The following is a 17,729-nucleotide window of genomic DNA, read 5'->3' as shown; positions in this document are numbered from 1 at the left end:
AGGGTGACCCGCCGAGGGAAGCGGCCCGCGGCGGAGGGAGGGGAAGCCGAGTCCTGGAAGCGGAGCTCCGCGCTGGGACTGGTTCCTTCGCAGCCATTTTCTGTCCAACCAAACAGCCGATTGGAGACGGGAGCCAACCAGGGCTGCATTGGAGGTTTGTGTCTCGCTTCGGCCAATGATCGCTCCTATACCGACTCCACTTTAGCTCGAATGAAATGTCCGTCTCCTCCCGGCGCTGTCCCCGCCGCCAACGCCGCTGCTGCCGGGGGCATTAGCCTCCTTCCCGCCCGGGCCGGGCTGGGGCCGGGCCGGCGCCTGGGAGGCCGCTCCCGCTGCGGGCCAGGCCGGGGAGCGGCGCGGGGCCGCGGTGCGGCTCTTTGTGCGTCGGGCCCAGGAGCGGCGGGACGCGGGCCAGGCCGCCTCCTGCTCGCCGCCGTTGGGCTCCGGGCCGGAGCCAAGGAGAGGGCTGCGAGGTGCTGTCGGGCCCTTCAGCGGCGCCCCGGACCGGCTCCATTTTGTGCGGGAACTAGCCCGGGGGGGCTGGCCCGGAACCTCGACACCGACCCCGCCGCGCCCCGGCCGAAGGAGACACCTTGGCCCCGGCAGCCGCGCGGGGGCTCCCGGGGCTGATCCCTTCCCGCCCGCCCGCCGGGGCCTGGCGGGCCCGGCCGCTTTGTCTGCCTGCGGCGTCCCGGGCGCCGCGCGACGGGCGGGCAGGAGGGCGGGCGGAGGCGTAGGGTGCGGGGTCAGTGGCATGGCCGGTCCGCGGCCGGGCGAGTTCGGGGATGCGCGCCTGGGTCGTCCGCCCGGCACACCGGGTACTGACCGCTCGGCCCGACCGGGTCTTGGGGCCGGGCCCGCCCTCGCCTCTTTCGTGGGGAGGAAGCGAGGTCCCCGGGAGGAAGGAATGGATTTGGTTTACACGTAAAGAATATAGCCATCTGGCGGTTTGCGGTCCCTGGACCTGCCCCGAAGGTGGGAAGGAAGCCTTTCACATTGGACTAAGGTTTTAATCATTAGTGGTGGGAGGCGGGGAGGATATGCCGGGCCCTAAAGAGCAGTAGTCCCCGAGAACAAAGAATTACAGAGCACCCACAAACCGTAATCTCGTTCAAAGTACTGTAACAAGATAATTTAAACAAGATAGGTAGCAGGCGACCTTTTAAAAAAAAATGGCATCCCACTAACCCGCATGTGCTCCACAGTTCCATGGTTCGTGCCACCAATCACTGGGCTGGGTTCAGCTCTCCTAGTATGTAAACTAATAAGCAACAAAGTGAAGAGGTAAACTGATCAATATAAATGGCATTAATAATAGGGATTTTATTTGTAAAGTATTGAAAGTTTAGTCAGAATTCCTTACAAGGCAGTTTTTCCTTGCCCGCTCTCCCCTAGTAGCTTTATTTAAGGATTATATTGATGCAAAAGTGGTTGTTGATGCCAGTGAAAGGGGAAGGGGGTGGAGGGAGGGACTACTGCTTTTCTTGGATACAAATTTGCATTTCTTCAAACATAGAACAGATGTATGCATTCCCTTGAGCTTTTACACATATCGTGACCTGACTTTAAGAAAAGGCAAAAATATACCATATGAGTTGATAGTGTTCTTTAATATATTTGATCTGAATATATACTGAACTGTTCGGGTGAGTGATTGTGGTGAGGTGTGTTTCCCATCCTCCTCCCCCCCTTCCAAGCAAAATACCTAAATATGTATAGCTTCTATATTTTAAACTAAAGTGTTCCGAAGATATATATATATATTTTTTTTTGCAAAGACGCTCAAGGAAATAACTCATAGCTCCAAGGAAGGAATTTTATGGGCAGTATTGAGGTTAAAAAGAGGACAATATTTGAAAAAAAATTAGAAATTGCTTTTAAGATTATAGCAGAGTAGACAACATCAGGCAGTCTTTGCTGCCTGGACCTTTTTAATGGCATTTAAAAAATCCAGTTCGGTGACTACAATTTTTTCTGCTATTTACTAGATTTCATGCTGGAATGCATGTAAATATTTCTTCTCCGTCTAAAATTAACAGTGAAAGGGTGTGTTTTTGTTTTGCCCACGTCGCAACCCCCATTTAATTGTTTCACTTGAGAAAAGGAAAAGAGCAAATGAAAAATGGAGATTGTAAGTAACATTGTACGGGATACTAATTTATTCAGCTGTTTATACCTTAGTGAACTGAAGTGCTATTCAGATGCAATTTTTGCCCAAAATGGTGATGCCTTAAAATTATAAATAAGGGTCTTAATTGATTTTGCTATTTGTATGTTCTCTGGGCAGTGTGCGTATGTTCTCTGCAGTATAATCTGAGATGATATTTAATTTAAAAGCATTATATTCTGAGATAAAATTTTCCCCTTTTTTGGGCCCCAAAATCACTCAAACATTGTGAAAACCATCACCAAAAAAAATCAAATTGATAAGTGAGGTGTTTTGGGTGTTAATATTTTAAATAATTTAGATGTGTAATTTTTTGTCTCTTGCATTCCATATAATTTGGTTCCCATTTTGTGTATTGTGATGAATGTATATAATGAACATGACTAAGTTCAAGGTTATGTTGGAAAAGTAATATCCTCCTTCCTCCCATGGAATGAACTTTTTTGTAAGTTTTCCAAAATAAATCTTTCAATTTAGCAAACATTTTTTGGGTGTCTGCCTTTTGAACCGTTTTTTACCAGGCACTCCAGTGAAGTAAGAATAGTAGGCAGAATCTTTTATCCTACTAGGAAGAAAGCCTGTAGGCTATACATTTTTACCGCTAATGGATGTTTTTCTTTTAGGTTGACATTGGCAAAGCCATCTTTTTAGAGGCATTCTTAAGCACCACTGACAACACAGTTCTGACAGTATTTCATGACAGTAAGTTATGTTTTGTCATTTTGGTTGTTAATTAGATTTGTCCAGTAATTGGTTGGAAAGAAAATTATAACTGATTTATTCTGGAGATTACTGATAGAATGAATGCCTTTCAAGCCTAGACAGACAGTACCTCTTTGCTTATTCCTGTTGCTTCCTTATTACCCAGACACTCACATGTATTAAGGGTTTCCTTTGGGTCCCTAAGTGCTGTAGAGCTATAGGGTAAACAGCCTGTCCCAGCTCTTGAGAGGCTGTCTGTTTAGCTGCTAGGGCTTTAGTTAAATGGAATCCTTAGAGGACAATGATGTGCTAAACTGAGAATGCTGGCTCAAAGTGCAGTTCAAGTGCAAAGGAGAGGTGTGGTAGGCCTGGGTAATTGGGGGTGTCCTCATAGAGGAGGCGTGTAGGCCTCAAACCCAGCCTTGAAGAACAGATGGGATTTGGATAGTGGAGGGCTTGCTGGCCGGGAGGTGGAAAGATGCTATCACCAAAACCAGAGGCATGGAAGCAGGGAAGAGGAAATGATGTTCAGGGGATGAGAGTCGATCTGCATGGTCTGAGTGGGGATTTCACAGGATAGTGCAGTGGAGAGATAGCAGTCAGGTCATCTAGATAACTGAGTTCTGGATCTGCTACTATATCTGTGACCTCAGGCATGTCACAATTTCTTGGAACCATGGTTGCCTCATTCCTTAAATGAAAGAACTGCACTTGGTGATCCTTAAGTAAGGCATATTCTAGCAGTAAGATTTTATCAGCCCTGAAGGTAGAGCTAGGTGAGCAAGAAACAAGTTTAGTTAGGTTATGTGGGGAAGTGCTTTTGTAAAGCCTTGAAAACTAGGCTTTGGCTTTGATGCAGAAGACATTAGGGAGGAACCATTAATAGGTTCAAGAGCTATGTTGTTGTTATGTGCTGTCAAGCTGATTTGACTCATAGTGGCCCTATATGACAGAGTAGAACTGCCCCATAGGGTTTCGTAGCTGTAATCTTTACAGAAGCAGATCACCAGGTCTTTTCTCCTTCTGAGCTGCTGGTGGGTTTGAACTGCGACCTTTCGGTTAGCAGGCTAGCAGCTGAGCGCTTAACCATTGCACCACCATGACTCCTTTCAAGAGCTATAAAACCCGAAAAAAAACAAACCTGTTGCTGTCAAGTCAGTTCTGACTCAGTGACCCTATAGTGCAGAGTAAAACTGCCCCATAAGGTTTCCAAGGCTGTAATCTTATACAGAAGCAGACTGCTTCATCTTTCTCCTGCAGAGCAGCCGTGGGTTCGAACTACCAACCTTTCGGTTAGCAGATGAGCACTTAACCACTGTGCCGCCAGGGCTCCTTGGTATTTTAACAACATTAGTCTTAGAACAATATGTAAGGTGGGTTGGGTAGTAATTCAGTGGAAATAGAAAAGGAATGGCATATTCAGGAGACATTTTAAAAGACAACAGATTAGGTAGAGCTTGAAGGAGATGGAAGAACCTAAGATGACTCTGGTATTTTTAGCCTAGGAGAGTGGAAGGATAGTGTTACTCTTAATAGAATTACAATGGTGGGAAAGGACACCCCTCCTTCCCCCCGCTTTTGCAGAGGATGGGAAAAGTAAGTTTCATTTTCCCATATCTGAAATTTGCAATGGTGGGAATATTAGACTAGATGTTCTACAGGCATAGCTTGCTTGAGTGGCATTGGTTGTAGATTTGGGATTTATGAGCATAGAATTGATATTTAATGATCTCATTAAGCGAGTAAGGGAAGAAGAGACAATGATAACCTTGGATGAAACCAACAATTAGGGGATAGGTGGGGAAGAATAAACCAGGCAAGAGTATTGCTTTGGAAATCCAGGGAGAAGAGAATTCAGACATAAATGTGAGGTCAGCACTACAAAGAACAGTCAAGTAGGATAAAGGCAAGATCATTGGCAACTTTTAAGAGAGGTTTCAGTATTGTGTTGGGGTCAAAAAGCACATGCGTGGAGTTTAAATAGGGAGGAAGAGGTGTGTAAGGACTGTGTTCAGGTAAGAATGACAGCTAACAAGGGTGTATGGAGAATTAAGTACCTATGTGTACTTTTATGTGTTTAATGAAGGAGACAAAGCCTGTTTAAGGAAGAGTGAAAAAGCTGGTAAGGAGGACTGAAGGTGCATTAGAGAAGAGGAATTCTATTATTTCTTATCCTCAAAGAAAAAAGAATATGATCCAGAAAAGGAGCCCTGGTGGCACAACAGTTAAGCGCTCGGCTGCTAACCAAAAGGTTGGTGGTTCGAACCTCAGGAGAAAAGACCTGGCAATCTGCTCCTGTAAAGATTACAGCCTAGAAAACTCTATGGGGCAGTTCTGCTCTGTCACATGGGGTCTCTATAAGTTGAAAGTCAGCTCAACAGCACCTAACGACAACATGATCCAGAAAACACATAAACGAGGTCAAGTGAGAGAGAAAACTCTTTTGTGCCTGGAAAGAACTGTAAGAACTGTATTTGAAGGAACAATAACAATACTAGATTACATTTATTGAGTTCTCACTATGTAAACCACACTTTGCCAAGTGCTTTTTATACAATAGTTTTGCTTAATTCTCCTAACAACCCATTTTAAAAATGGGGAAGCTGAGGTACAGCAGGTCATGAGTAACTTGTTCAAAGACACACCGCGAGTCAGAGGACAGCTGAACTTAGCTTGAAACCTAGTGGTCTGTCATAAGAGACAGTGCTCCTTACCTGTCTCCTGGTTAAGATGAGGCCAAAGCCAGGGTGCATTTTCTTACCATTTCACAAATATTATCCATGTTTAAGAAGTGATTTTAAATGTCTTCAATATACAATCAAAGCTGAAAATTTAGAGGGGGCAAATTAGAGATTTAGTGTTAAAGACTATAGGAAAAACTACCAGGAACCAATACTGTAAACTGCTTGGCATCTGACACTCTGGAATTCAGTCCTGTTTCCTAGCTGTATCATCTGGGGCAAGTCGTTAGCGTTGTATACCTCAATTTTCTCACCTGCTTCACAGGGTTATGAGTATTGCGTGAGATACTTAGAAAGTGTTCAATAAGTGTTAAGCATATTAATGAGGGCACTATTGACTGTATATGCAACAAATTATGAGTACATTTAAAATACTGCTACATCAGAAAATTATAGAATACAAATTTATTAGTTTAGCCAGCTGACCATTTATTTTACATAATATTTTAGAGAACAGTATTATCAGTTCAGCTAAATAATTAGAATAGTCATTAAAATTAATGGGATTTAGTTCCCTTAGATTTCATGATTTATCATTTCACCCATTCTCATTATCCTACATGCTCTTCCCCCTTTGTTGCACATACCTGGATGAAACCTAATTGTGGATGAAATCCAGCACTTAGCTTCTCTATGCTTACACTAGGCTGTAAATGTCGCAACTGGACATACTGATACCACTATAAATTTATGGTCTCCAATGTCAACTATCTTTATACTGCTTAGTCCCCTATCCCTTTTGTCTCCCACTTTCTGCAGTGACAGCCATTTATCTACCCAGCTGCAAGAATCCCAGCATTATCCTTGGTCCTTTGTCTAGCTCGTGTTCAGTCAGTCACCAAATCCTGTTGATTTGTCTGCTAAAAACTCTCCAGCTTCTGTTGATCTCTCTCTAGTGCTGTTGCCCTGGACCAGATCCTGGGAATGATCATCATCTTGTCTGAGTGTACGCAGCATTTTGCTTCCCTCCATTTCATTCTCTGTACTGGACTGCAGAGTGATCTTTTTAAAAAAGAAATCTGATTTGCACTCTTCTGCTTAAAACCCTTTGATATGCTCTTGTCCACAAAGTACTGCTTGATTTAGTCCCTGTCTAGCTTGTTCCAGTCTTCCAGTGCTGTATTTCTCTGTTTGCTCTGTCTGGAACATTCTTTTCCCACCTTTCTTTGCTTAACTAACTTCTACTCATTTTTCAGTCTCAGTATAAATGTCATTTCCCAAGACAGCCTTCCTTGAGGTCCCTTTTAGAATAAGCTCACATAACACATTTGTTTTTCTTAGCACTTGGCACTAGCAATGAGTTGATTATTTAGTAGCTGTATATAACATTTATTGAGTACTTCCATTACACTGTGCTAAGTCTTCACATGGATCATCTCCTCATCTGTAAAGGAGCCCTGAGAGGGTAGTCCTGTTCTCATCCTTACTCTGCAGATGGAAAAACCCAGGAAGGTTAACTTGCTCAAGGTCACATGGTTAGCAGTAGCAGGGAATTCAAACCAGGTGATCCAATTCCAGAGCCTGTGCCCTGGAAGTATTATTAATAGGCTACCTTCCCCCACCTCTTCGCCTTGCCCCCAAGTTTATGTAATGTTTGTCTTTGCAAGATAAGGACAGAGACCTTGTCTGTGTTGTTGACTGCTACGTCACCAGCACAGAGCATAGCCCGGATGAACACTAAGTGGTCACTCAGTCAGTATTTGTTGACTGGCCCTCTTACAATCTACAATCTGTTTTGTAAATTTTTACAGGAAATTTTAGACCTAGAGGAAACCATTGGGATTCATTTTCCTGTCACTATCTGGTTTTTCCCCTCATTCCTTATATATATGAGAGTGGTTAGCATATTGTAAGCATCAAAGGTTAGGCTGATTTATTGATAGAAAGGCTGTGAGCACCGTGGGGCTTCAAAGAAGGTAATATTAATTTTTGGCATGCAGAATTGGGTAAATCTGCATTCCAGGGGAAACACTGGGTTAAAGTATGGGCTGGGATTTTAATGGTAGAAAGAGAGGAAGGCAAAGGCATGGTGAAATGACAGAAAAGTTAGAACTTGTAGAACCGAAGAGACACACAGTTAAGCAGGGAACATGAGACCAGATGTCTACTGCATACACTATATGCCAGACACTGTCGTTTGCAGTTCTCTGTGCTTTACTTCATTCTGACAACTCTGAAATACTTTTATCCCCATTTTTAAAAAGAAGACTAAGGTTAATACTATTAATCTTGCTAATTCCAGGGCATGACAAAATAATAATAATGATTGAAACTTTTTGCATTTAATACTTTTGTTCATGCTGTACAAATTATCTCCCATATCCACCTGGTTATTTGAACAAGTGTCTGGCTCATCAGCTGATTTAAAGAGACTGGTATCCTGTGGGCATTCATTCAACAAAGAATTTCTGTAACTTTTTTTTTCCCCTAAAAAAGGTTTGTTTCCAGTGGTACATTCTGAAACAACCCCTTTGGTCCTGTCTCCTTCACCTTGGTCTCCCTTGTCATTGTTAGTTGCCAGTTGAATTGATAGGGTTTTTTCAAGGCTGTGACCTTTTGGAAGCAGATCACCAGGCCTGTCTTCTGAAGCACCTCTGGGTCAGTTCAAACTGCCATCCTTTCTGCTAGTAGTCAAGCTCTTAACCATTTGCACCACCCAGGGACTGACTCCCTTAGGGCATTGTGAAAACTAGCCAACTCACAGCTAGCCTAATTGAGCTCTCTTTCATGGCTAATAAATCCATCATCATGTCTATTACAGGCTACTCTCCTACTTTCTTATTAATATTTAAAGATGAAAATAACATTTCATACTTAGGTAGTGTTTCACATTCATTTATATTAGTTGTTTAAGATGGGAAAGGCGGTATTGTTATTTCTGTCTCATATAGAAATATATTCAACTGGTAGGGATGCTTGTTTTCAGGGATCAGTAGGGGAGTCACAGTTAGCTCATCACCAACAAAGTTTACCTCTGAAGGCCACTAAAAAGGATCAAATAGGTGTCTGTGCTTTTGTAAATAATTAAAGGTGTGTGGATTCTATTCTCTACCCCCTTAAGACAACTGTTTAAATCATGGAAATGTATCTGTACCCACAATTAAATTAGATACCACAGTCGACAGATGCATAAAAGAAATGCCATGTTATTGAAGACTTTGGGAACTAGCCAGGTATTTTAATATTAGATAAAAATCCAACAGAGATGGAAAAGCAGCCATGTATTATACAGTCACTAAAATATTGTAATTAATGACATTAGGTTTGTGCTGGATCCTAGGCACCGATAAGCATTTAGGATCAAGTATCTCTTCTTTATTTGGTCTGAAAGCATTATAAATTACACTTAATTCCAGCTTTTTTCTCTAGTTGTCTGGACATTTTGCTATTTTAATTTAGATACTGTATTTTTAGTTTTTTATGCCCACAAATAGCCCCTTAACGTTTGGGGTATTGTTATTTGCAAAGCAGAAAGTTGATAAGTGCCTGATGATGCCTACGATTTGCCATGCTGGGGAGATGGAATAGAGCCAGTTCAGGGCTTATGACTTAGTTTTCGCCCCAGATTTTTCCTGTTGGAATTCTTTTAGCTCTGCAAAAAATTAATTAAACAGTCTTCTTTAAAATAAACATTTACTCTCATTCTTGACTATGCCTATACTTTTCTTTATATGCAGATCTCTAAATCTCCCAACCCTTCCTTTGTTTCTTTAAAAAATCAAAAAGTAGGAGGAAGAGAAAACTAACCTTTGACTAGAAGCAGAGGTGATGGGCTAGTTCAAAATATAGACTGCATAGGTACAGAACTGTGTGGGGAATCCATATGTTTCTATACCAAGCAACATTTTGAACCAAGACATTGTCTATTTTGGAACTTCTCTGAGATTGCAAAGAGAGTTTGCACCAGGTACAGAAGGGTTTGCTCTTCTTAGGGAGGGTTTGCACAGAAATATCAGACCTTAGCAGGAGAGCTGGAAGTGATGGGTACAGATGATTTCCAGTTGACTACCAAGCTGATTTTGGCTTTGATTATCATTTCAGGGATAAATTAGGTTGCAAGTCAGGATTGCCTGTACTTTATTTGAGGATTATGTAATTGAAAAGAAAGAGGCATGTGTTTTAGATTCATTTCCTTGTTTTCTTTTCTTATTGGTCTTATCCTTATGGAGGGTGGGTAGGGAGATCTTAAAAACTGACAAATTATTGAAAGGTTTCCAAATGGAGAAATAGAAATGTTTTCTTTGAGTAAGCTTAAGGCTATGAAAAATTTAACTGAACCATCCTCTGGCGGTTTTTGAATATTGAATCTATTATGGTTTTTAGTGCAACTTTTATTGAAGAGTGTTGAAAAGCTCTTTTCCCTCATAGATGGATGGTGACAGTTCTACAACAGATGCTTCTCAACTAGGAATTTCTGCAGACTATATTGGAGGAAGTCATTATGTTATACAGCCTCATGATGGTAAGAAAGCCACAGTTAGAAAAAAAATTGCAAGTAGAAACAAATTAGAAAGTGGAAATTATATTAATATAATGTTCTAGATTACTTTTTTCTTTCCAGGAAAATTAGCAATCTTGTGTCACAGTTCAGTGAAAGTCTAAAAAGATGTGCCATGCTGTTTTTATTAGTAGTCCTCAAAAGAGTGTTGAGTCCTAGAAAAAGGATTTTTCTGCTATAAAAGTATGCCTTTTTTTCACTTGTACTGTTTCTTGAAAAATGTATTGTTGATTCCTACATAAGTATTAAATACGACAAGTTCTTACTCAATTGACATGATAAATAGTTCTTTAGAGAGTGAGTTGTTACTAGTTGTTATATTTCTAGTGCTTATGTACAAGCTGATTTTTGTTTTTTATTCACTATTTAAACTATCTTAGGTATTAGAAAAGCTGGCTTATCAGAAAAAAAAATTTTGTAGCCTTCTGATTTGTAGAATTAAAAAAATTAAGATATGTTTTTGTAGAAGGCAATTTTTTTAGCAGGGAGGAGTTGATATTTCAATCTAAGGCATACACAAATTATTAATTTTGATAGCATTGTTTTAAACTCAGAACATGTAAATTGGATCAATTTAAGTGCCTTTCCTATTTAATACATATAAAGAGTGGAAAGTTTACTTATAGGATATTGCATTTAGCCATAAAAGGATGTTATTGATACTGTGAAAGCTTTAGTTATATCTAAATCTATATAACTTGAATTTTCACTTTTTGTAAGAACCATTGGGATACTGCTATAGCTTTGTTCAAAAACTAGTGACTATACTGAATTGTACATGGGCAAATTTTTTGTGTTTTTTATATATATATTCATATTCACCACAATAAAACAAATTAAAAAAAAACTAGTTACTACATTAATAATAATCCAAATGAATCAGTAATATTCAAGGTCAGTTTTTCCATTCTGAATAAACTTGACTTTGAATAAACATAAATCTAGTAATATTCAAGGAAGCTTAGGTTTAGTTTGAGTTTCATAGCTAAGTCATGCAACAACTGTTTACGAGTACCTTCTCTGTGGAAGGTGCTGTACCAGGTCCTAAGAAGGACGCAAGCTGACCCCCGGCATCAAGTAACAAAAATCTAATAGGGGAGCACAGAAACAGAATTATAAAATGTGTAAGAGAAAAGACACAGAGAAGCACTTGTGGTATTTTGTGGAAGGAGGGATCACTTCTGAAGGTGCTGTGGAGATGTCTTTTGAGCTTCTTGAAGAATGGGTAGGTAGGATTTTAGTAGGCAAAGTTGAGGATAAAAGTATTCTGAGCAGTAGGTTTGATATTAATGAGTAGGTTCAGTTTTGGCCCTGAGAAAATGGTGAAAAGAACTGCTATCCTAATTCCCAAAAGATCAGGAAATGAACTAGAATGGTTCTTATTCTAGATTGTTCCAGGTAGTCTTCTGTATCTTGAAGTAAAAATTGAGAAGCTTTAAACCTGAATTATTTTTCTTTAGATACTGAGGACAGCATGAATGATCATGAAGACACAAATGGTTCAAAAGAAAGTTTCAGAGAACAAGATATATATCTTCCAATTGCAAATGTGGCAAGGATAATGAAAAATGCCATACCTCAAACGGGAAAGGTAATTAGGTAGATGAGAAACTTAACTAGTGCTTGGGGTGAGGGGGAGGAAGGAGTGTAAAGCCACCTGGATATAGTTTATGAATACAACTAGCTATTGATTTTAGTCACTCAGCCTTTTAACAAATCAAATATTTCTTTCAATTCTACATACTTAGTTACTGAACCTGTGTTCTATTTTTAGTTCTGTCATGTCCCCAAATGCTCCCCCAGTTTATTAGGAGCAGATAACATAAAATTAAGAATCTTTTTTAAAAAAAAATAGGTGCATTGCTAGAACTGTCAGGTTTGGACATATGAAGTTTATAATTTTTATAATGTTGTAGTAGAATTGGGTCATAGGCTGATACTAGTAAGGATTTTTTTTTAAACTTTGTGTTGTGGAAACAATTATTTTTAAATAATTATAGATACTAACATGCCTTTAAATTCAAGTGGTATGATTTTTTTTTTTTTTTAAGTAGTTTTGTGGGAAGACAGATGTGGCTGTTGAGCACTTGAAATGTGGCTTGTCCAAATTGTCATATGATGCAAATGTAACATATACAGCAGATTTTGAAGACTTAGTATGAAAAAAATACTATGTCAATTTTTAAATATTGATTCTTTGTAGAAATGATAATACTTTGGATTTATTGGCTTAAGTATTAAAATTTAACTGTTTCTTTTTTCCTTTTTTAATGTGGCTACTAGAAATTTTAAAATTATGTACGTGGCACACATTGTTATCTTGCTTGACTGCATTTATGCAATTCTTGTTTGCTTTTCTGCAGTACATAAAGTAGGCATGGAGGTGAAAGTGTGTTTCAGCAAGAATTTCGAGTGTCACTCCTGATAGAAGTGACTTTGGAATTGCATGGTTTAGTCTTTTAGACCTTCACCTTCAGACTCTCAGACTCTTAAGACAATTATTTTTATCATGAGGTGGCAGGTGTGTGCTTCTAGATGTAGGCTTTTAAATAAACTCAAAATTTGTACTTGACACTTCGTATCTTCACTAGTAAAAAAGTCACCATATATCATTATTTCACTCTCTTCTAAGACTTAAGTGAATTCAGTCATCGTCTCCCTTCCTGCCTTTCTGGTGTCCTTACTCATGGAAATGCAGGGGCAGAGAAGTGATACTTAAGTCTACATATATACGTGACAGGATTGATTTTCTTCGGGCACTTGGTTAGTAAGTTTTCATTTTGTATGGAGTAGTAGGGACAGCCAGTGGTTGCTATTTTATACCTGTACCACTGTATATTTATGTCTTTTTTCTGTTTTCTATGAATATCTGTCGAGGCCTCTCATAATTTTGAGTTTTTATGCTGACTGAGGGTTGGAATTTTTTTTTTAAATAATTTTTGTGTGTGTGTTCAGAATATACACAGCAGAACATACATCAGTTCAATAATTTCTAACATACAATTCAGTGACAGTGATTACATTCTTCAAGTTGTACAACCATTCTCACCCTCCTTTTCCAAATTGTTCCTCCTCCATTAAGATAAACTCATTACCCCCTAAGTTTCCTATCTAACCTTTCAAGTTGCTGTTGTCAGTTTGATCCCATATGGGCAGTTCTTAAAAGAGCACAGTGCTGAAGGCAAACATTCTTTACTAATAAAGCTAAACTGTTGTTTAGTTTTAAGAAGACTTCACTTCAGGGGATATTTTTGGCTTAAGGTTTAAAAATTATGAGGGTTGAAATTTTGATAGCCCATGCTATAAAATTGTATTAGCATACAACTCAGAGATTAAAGGATAAGAGTCATAAAGTGGACATTGCAGTCTTTTGAGCAGCATTTTATTTTTTTGTGGGTTGTTAGGAAGTTGACAGTTACATTCCCTGCAAATTTACATGTGATTTTTTTCAGATTGCAAAAGATGCCAAAGAATGTGTGCAAGAATGTGTAAGTGAGTTCATCAGCTTTATAACGTCTGAAGCAAGTGAAAGATGCCATCAAGAGAAACGGAAGACAATCAATGGAGAAGATATTCTCTTTGCCATGTCTACCTTGGGCTTTGACAGTTACGTAGAACCTCTGAAATTATACCTTCAGAAATTCAGAGAGGTAAGTAGAATGTCTTCCATTATGCTTTAAAACAAATAATGTCCACTGTTCACTAACTTTTTAAGTATTATTTGTTAAAAATTCATTTTACAGCAAATTATGTGCCATTCCTCCGAAGAAATATGTAGTCATTTATCTTACTGTACCTTAATAGTAATTCCTTTTTTTCCTTTGTTTATTATTAACTGCAGCATAGTTATGTAATGATTAAGAGTATGGACTCTGGATTCAGACTAGGCTAAATCCCAGGTCTGCCAACATGAAGTCTGAGCTTGGGCAGATAATTTAAGTACTTTGAGCCTCGGTTTTCCCATCTGAAAGTAAGGCTATTAATAGTACCTACCTCACAGAGTTATTGAGAGGGCTAAGTAAAATAACCCATTTACAGCAGTTAGCTTGGCATATAGTGAGCACTCAATAAATGTTAGCTTCCTGCTCTTATTATTGTAGTTAATTCAAGAGAGATAGCATCTCAGAGCTTGAGGCCTTTTAGATAATGAAAAGAGGAAGTTATAACTATATCCGTTTCTTATTGTTGATTGAATTCCTTTACGTTTCCTATTAGGTTTATCTTTGCCTATGGTACGAACTTTCTAAAAATAAATTGAGGTCAGCTTATTTAATTCCACACTTTAACCTGGGTGTCAGATTCACATTACTTTCCAAGTATTTTCTTAAAACAGTATGTTTAGTGTTAAGATCCAGTTAAATTAATGATACCTGCATGGAATGATTAAAGTAGGTAGAGAATGAGTAAATCCCTCATATTACTTTTCCAAATCTTTAGTATCATAGAACCTTAGAGTGAACAGAATCTTAAGAGGTCTTTGGTTCAAATTTTATATAAAAAACAAAAACCAAACCCATTGCCATCGAGTTGATTCCAATTCATAGCAACCTTATGGGACAGAATAGAGCTACCACATAGGGTTTCCAAGGCTGTAATCTTTACGGAAGCAGACTGCCACATCTGTCTTTCGTGGAGTGGTTGGTGGGTTAAATTGCTGACCTTCCGTTGAGCACCTGAGCACGTAACCACTGTGCCACCAGGTCTGTTTTTATATATGTATATATATACACACACACATATGTATATATTTATATAAAGTTAACTGATAATACATATACACTATATGTAAAATAACAGTTGATTATAGGTTCCTAAGTCCTTTTGGTATAGTAAGTGTCTTTTTGTAGTAGATTTATAAACTGAATATCTATGGTATTTTGTATACTTCTTTATCTGTAAGTAAATAGAGTTCTATTATCCCTTTGATGTGTTGCAGAATTAGAATAATTTTGTTTTCTGGGTCATTTGCTGACACTATCTTGTAATGATTACTGCTTATATAAAGTTAGCATTTTGAAGAAACTCTTCATATGTAATTAACCAGAAATGTTAATAAACATTCTTGAATGTTTGTAATAATAGAAGTTCCTAATTTTAGGCAGTGAGCATTCTCATTTGGAGAACAGTTTCATTTGACTACCAGTGACTACTTTTTCGGTTTTGTTCTTCCAGGCTATGAAAGGAGAGAAAGGAATCGGTGGAACAGTTACAGCCACAGATGGACTAAGTGAAGAGCTTACAGAGGAGGCATTTAGTAAGCACTGTTAAGATACATTATGCAACTACATTTGTTCTTACAAGTCATGTACATTGTTCACACTGATTACTGCTAAACGTCTGTAGTGGTATTTTTGGACTATCAGCACTGAATATTTTGAGATAGTACTATGTTCAATAGTTCTTATTAATTCATGCCTTTATGTTTGAAGTTAGTGAATGATAAGCATAGAAATTTTAATCTTGCAGGCATAATTCTTCACTGATAGTTCTGGCTTTCCATAGTCCCTAATTTTTGGTGAAGATTTGTGTGAGATAGGAATATTGAGAACTGTAGTTTATAATATAAATATCTTGTGATTTCACTAAATTTGAACTGAAGATTTCTTTTTAAAGATTGAATATCTTATATTAGTGAAATGAAAAGTCTATGGTGATTGTATTTTTCATATAAAATATATCTGCATATATTTATATATATATTTCTCTTATATAAAATGTGCCGCATAACATGGTTTATTTAAGTGTTGCTTCCAGCCAAGTCTTATGGTGTGGCTGTAACCATGAACCAGAAACGCCATGCCAGATTTATACACATGGGTGATTAGCTAAAGTACACGTTAGGGATATGAAGATTCAGAAAGTTGAAGAATGTAATAGAAAAAAAATGTGCTTTTGAGGAAGCATTTTTAAAAATGGGAAATTTGGGAGTTCATGATTTTGCCCAAGATTACATTGAGAAGTAGCAGAACTGTAATGAGACATTAATGGCCAAGAAAGTAGATGCAGTTCTTTTCTCTTTAACTTTTTTTTTTTTTTTTGTCTTTTAGCTAACCAGTTACCAGCTGGTTTAATAACTGCAGATGGTCAACAACAAAATGTTATGGTTTACACAACATCATATCAACAGGTACAGTACCATGTTTGTATTTTAAAAAATGTATTATATCCACTGATTTTTATCCCAGGTAGTTAATTTGAGCACATTATTATTATTAAGGACCTGGTAAAATAGAGAAGATTGTTAAAAATTGTTTTCTCAAAATATATAACTATCTCTTAATGGTTAAAAATATATATAACGTGTTTATGTTTGCATAGGGAGCCCTGGTGGCGCAGGGGTTAAGCACTTGCTGGTAACTGAAAAGTCGGTGGTTCAAAACCACCAGCAGCTCTGTGGGAGAAGGATACAGCAGTCTGCATCAGTAAAGATTACAGCCTTGGGAAAACCATATGGGGGGCAGTTCTACTCTGTCCGATACAGGGTCGCTATGAGTCAAAATCTACTCTGTGGCACTAGGTTTTGGTTTTGGGTATGTTTGCATAGATGAGTTTAGAAAGATAGACAAGAAGTTAAAGTAGTACAAGAAGTTAAAGTAGCTGCCTCTGGGTATAAGGAATGGAGATCTGGGGTGGAAAGGGGACTTATTTTTCATTGCCTATTGTTTTTATTTTTTGAATGTTATAACATGCATATGTTACTTTAACGCTTTTTTCCTTTAAATCCATGCAATTTAAAATTTCTGTTCTTAGATTTCTGGTGTTCAGCAAATTCAGTTTTCATGATCTGAAGAAATGATGGAATGGGGAGTGTTGAAAAAGGAAAGAGGCTGTATGATTGCAAAACAGAGACCTTAGGAAGAAGTTGACTGGTGAAGAGATGTCTCTTTGTATATTAAATAGCTGTAATGTAGCTTCCTGATGCTTGACTAATTGAGGTGTTAATTCTGACTTGAGAATCTTTTTCATGAATGATTTTAAAGAAAAATTGGATTTTAAAGGTATTAAAATATTTTTGTTTTGTATGAGAGTTTGTTGCTCTGTATGACTCCTGTATGCATTGTATATTGCAATTTATTACTGTCAAGAGATTTGTAGACAGTTTCTTATTTTCATATTGAATCATGTTACTTTTGTAATTCAAGTAAGCAGCTGGGTTAATTCATGATGTTTGCCCTTTTAATAAAATATAAGGGTAGAGTTCATTTTGAATGCAAGTTGCCTTTATTATAAATTTGAGTTTGTCTTGGTTATATAATATCTTGCATGATAATCTAGCTAGATTTTTAGCTTTTGATGTATTTATTAAAATTGAAATTCTTTTTTTTTTGTAAAACATTCTTAGCTTAAGCAGCACCATTTTTAAAAAAAATGTAATTGAAAAATTCAGTGTGAATACAGAAGCAAATATTGTCTACCCTGTTAAACTTGGTGCCCATAAACAGTGTTTACACTGTTCATTGTGCCTGTTATAAATAGTTATTGGAGCTTTTTGTTAACACTAGATTTGCTTTTGAGTTATATTATTATGAGTGTTGGAATTCACTTAAGTTTAATGTAGTCCCAGTGCTCCTGAAATGGCGCCCCGTTCATTTTGTATATGCTTTTTACAAAGCATATCTTC

General features: G+C 38.1%; 1 protein-coding gene across 4 annotated transcripts; it reads left to right on the top strand.

Annotated features, from left to right (window-relative positions):
* The first annotated feature begins 52 nt into the window (after positions 1-52).
* On the top strand, positions 53-17,443 carry NFYB (nuclear transcription factor Y subunit beta). Of its 4 annotated transcripts, none has more exons than XM_004373776.2 (8): positions 53-154; positions 2,791-2,869; positions 9,979-10,072; positions 11,569-11,699; positions 13,561-13,758; positions 15,281-15,362; positions 16,156-16,235; positions 16,859-17,443. In XM_004373776.2, the coding sequence occupies exons 2-8, from the start codon at positions 2,864-2,866 to the stop codon at positions 16,889-16,891; spliced, it is 624 nt and encodes a 207-aa protein (XP_004373833.1). In that variant the 5' UTR covers positions 53-154; positions 2,791-2,863; the 3' UTR covers positions 16,892-17,443. The 4 variants fall into 4 exon arrangements, with proteins under 4 accessions (XP_004373833.1, XP_023584754.1, XP_023584753.1 ...); XM_023728986.1 differs by lacking the exon at positions 53-154 and adding an exon at positions 853-1,284 and having other exon boundaries at positions 16,859-16,946; XM_023728985.1 differs by lacking the exon at positions 53-154 and adding an exon at positions 853-2,131 and having other exon boundaries at positions 16,859-16,946.
* Positions 17,444-17,729: the final 286 nt, after the last annotated feature.

The sequence above is a fragment of the Trichechus manatus genome, unplaced genomic scaffold, assembly GCF_000243295.1.
Source record: "Trichechus manatus latirostris isolate Lorelei unplaced genomic scaffold, TriManLat1.0 scaffold00027, whole genome shotgun sequence".
Lineage (NCBI taxonomy): Eukaryota > Metazoa > Chordata > Mammalia > Sirenia > Trichechidae > Trichechus > Trichechus manatus.
The sequence above is the reverse complement of the archived record's forward strand: the minus strand, read 5'-3'. Positions and strand labels throughout refer to the sequence as shown.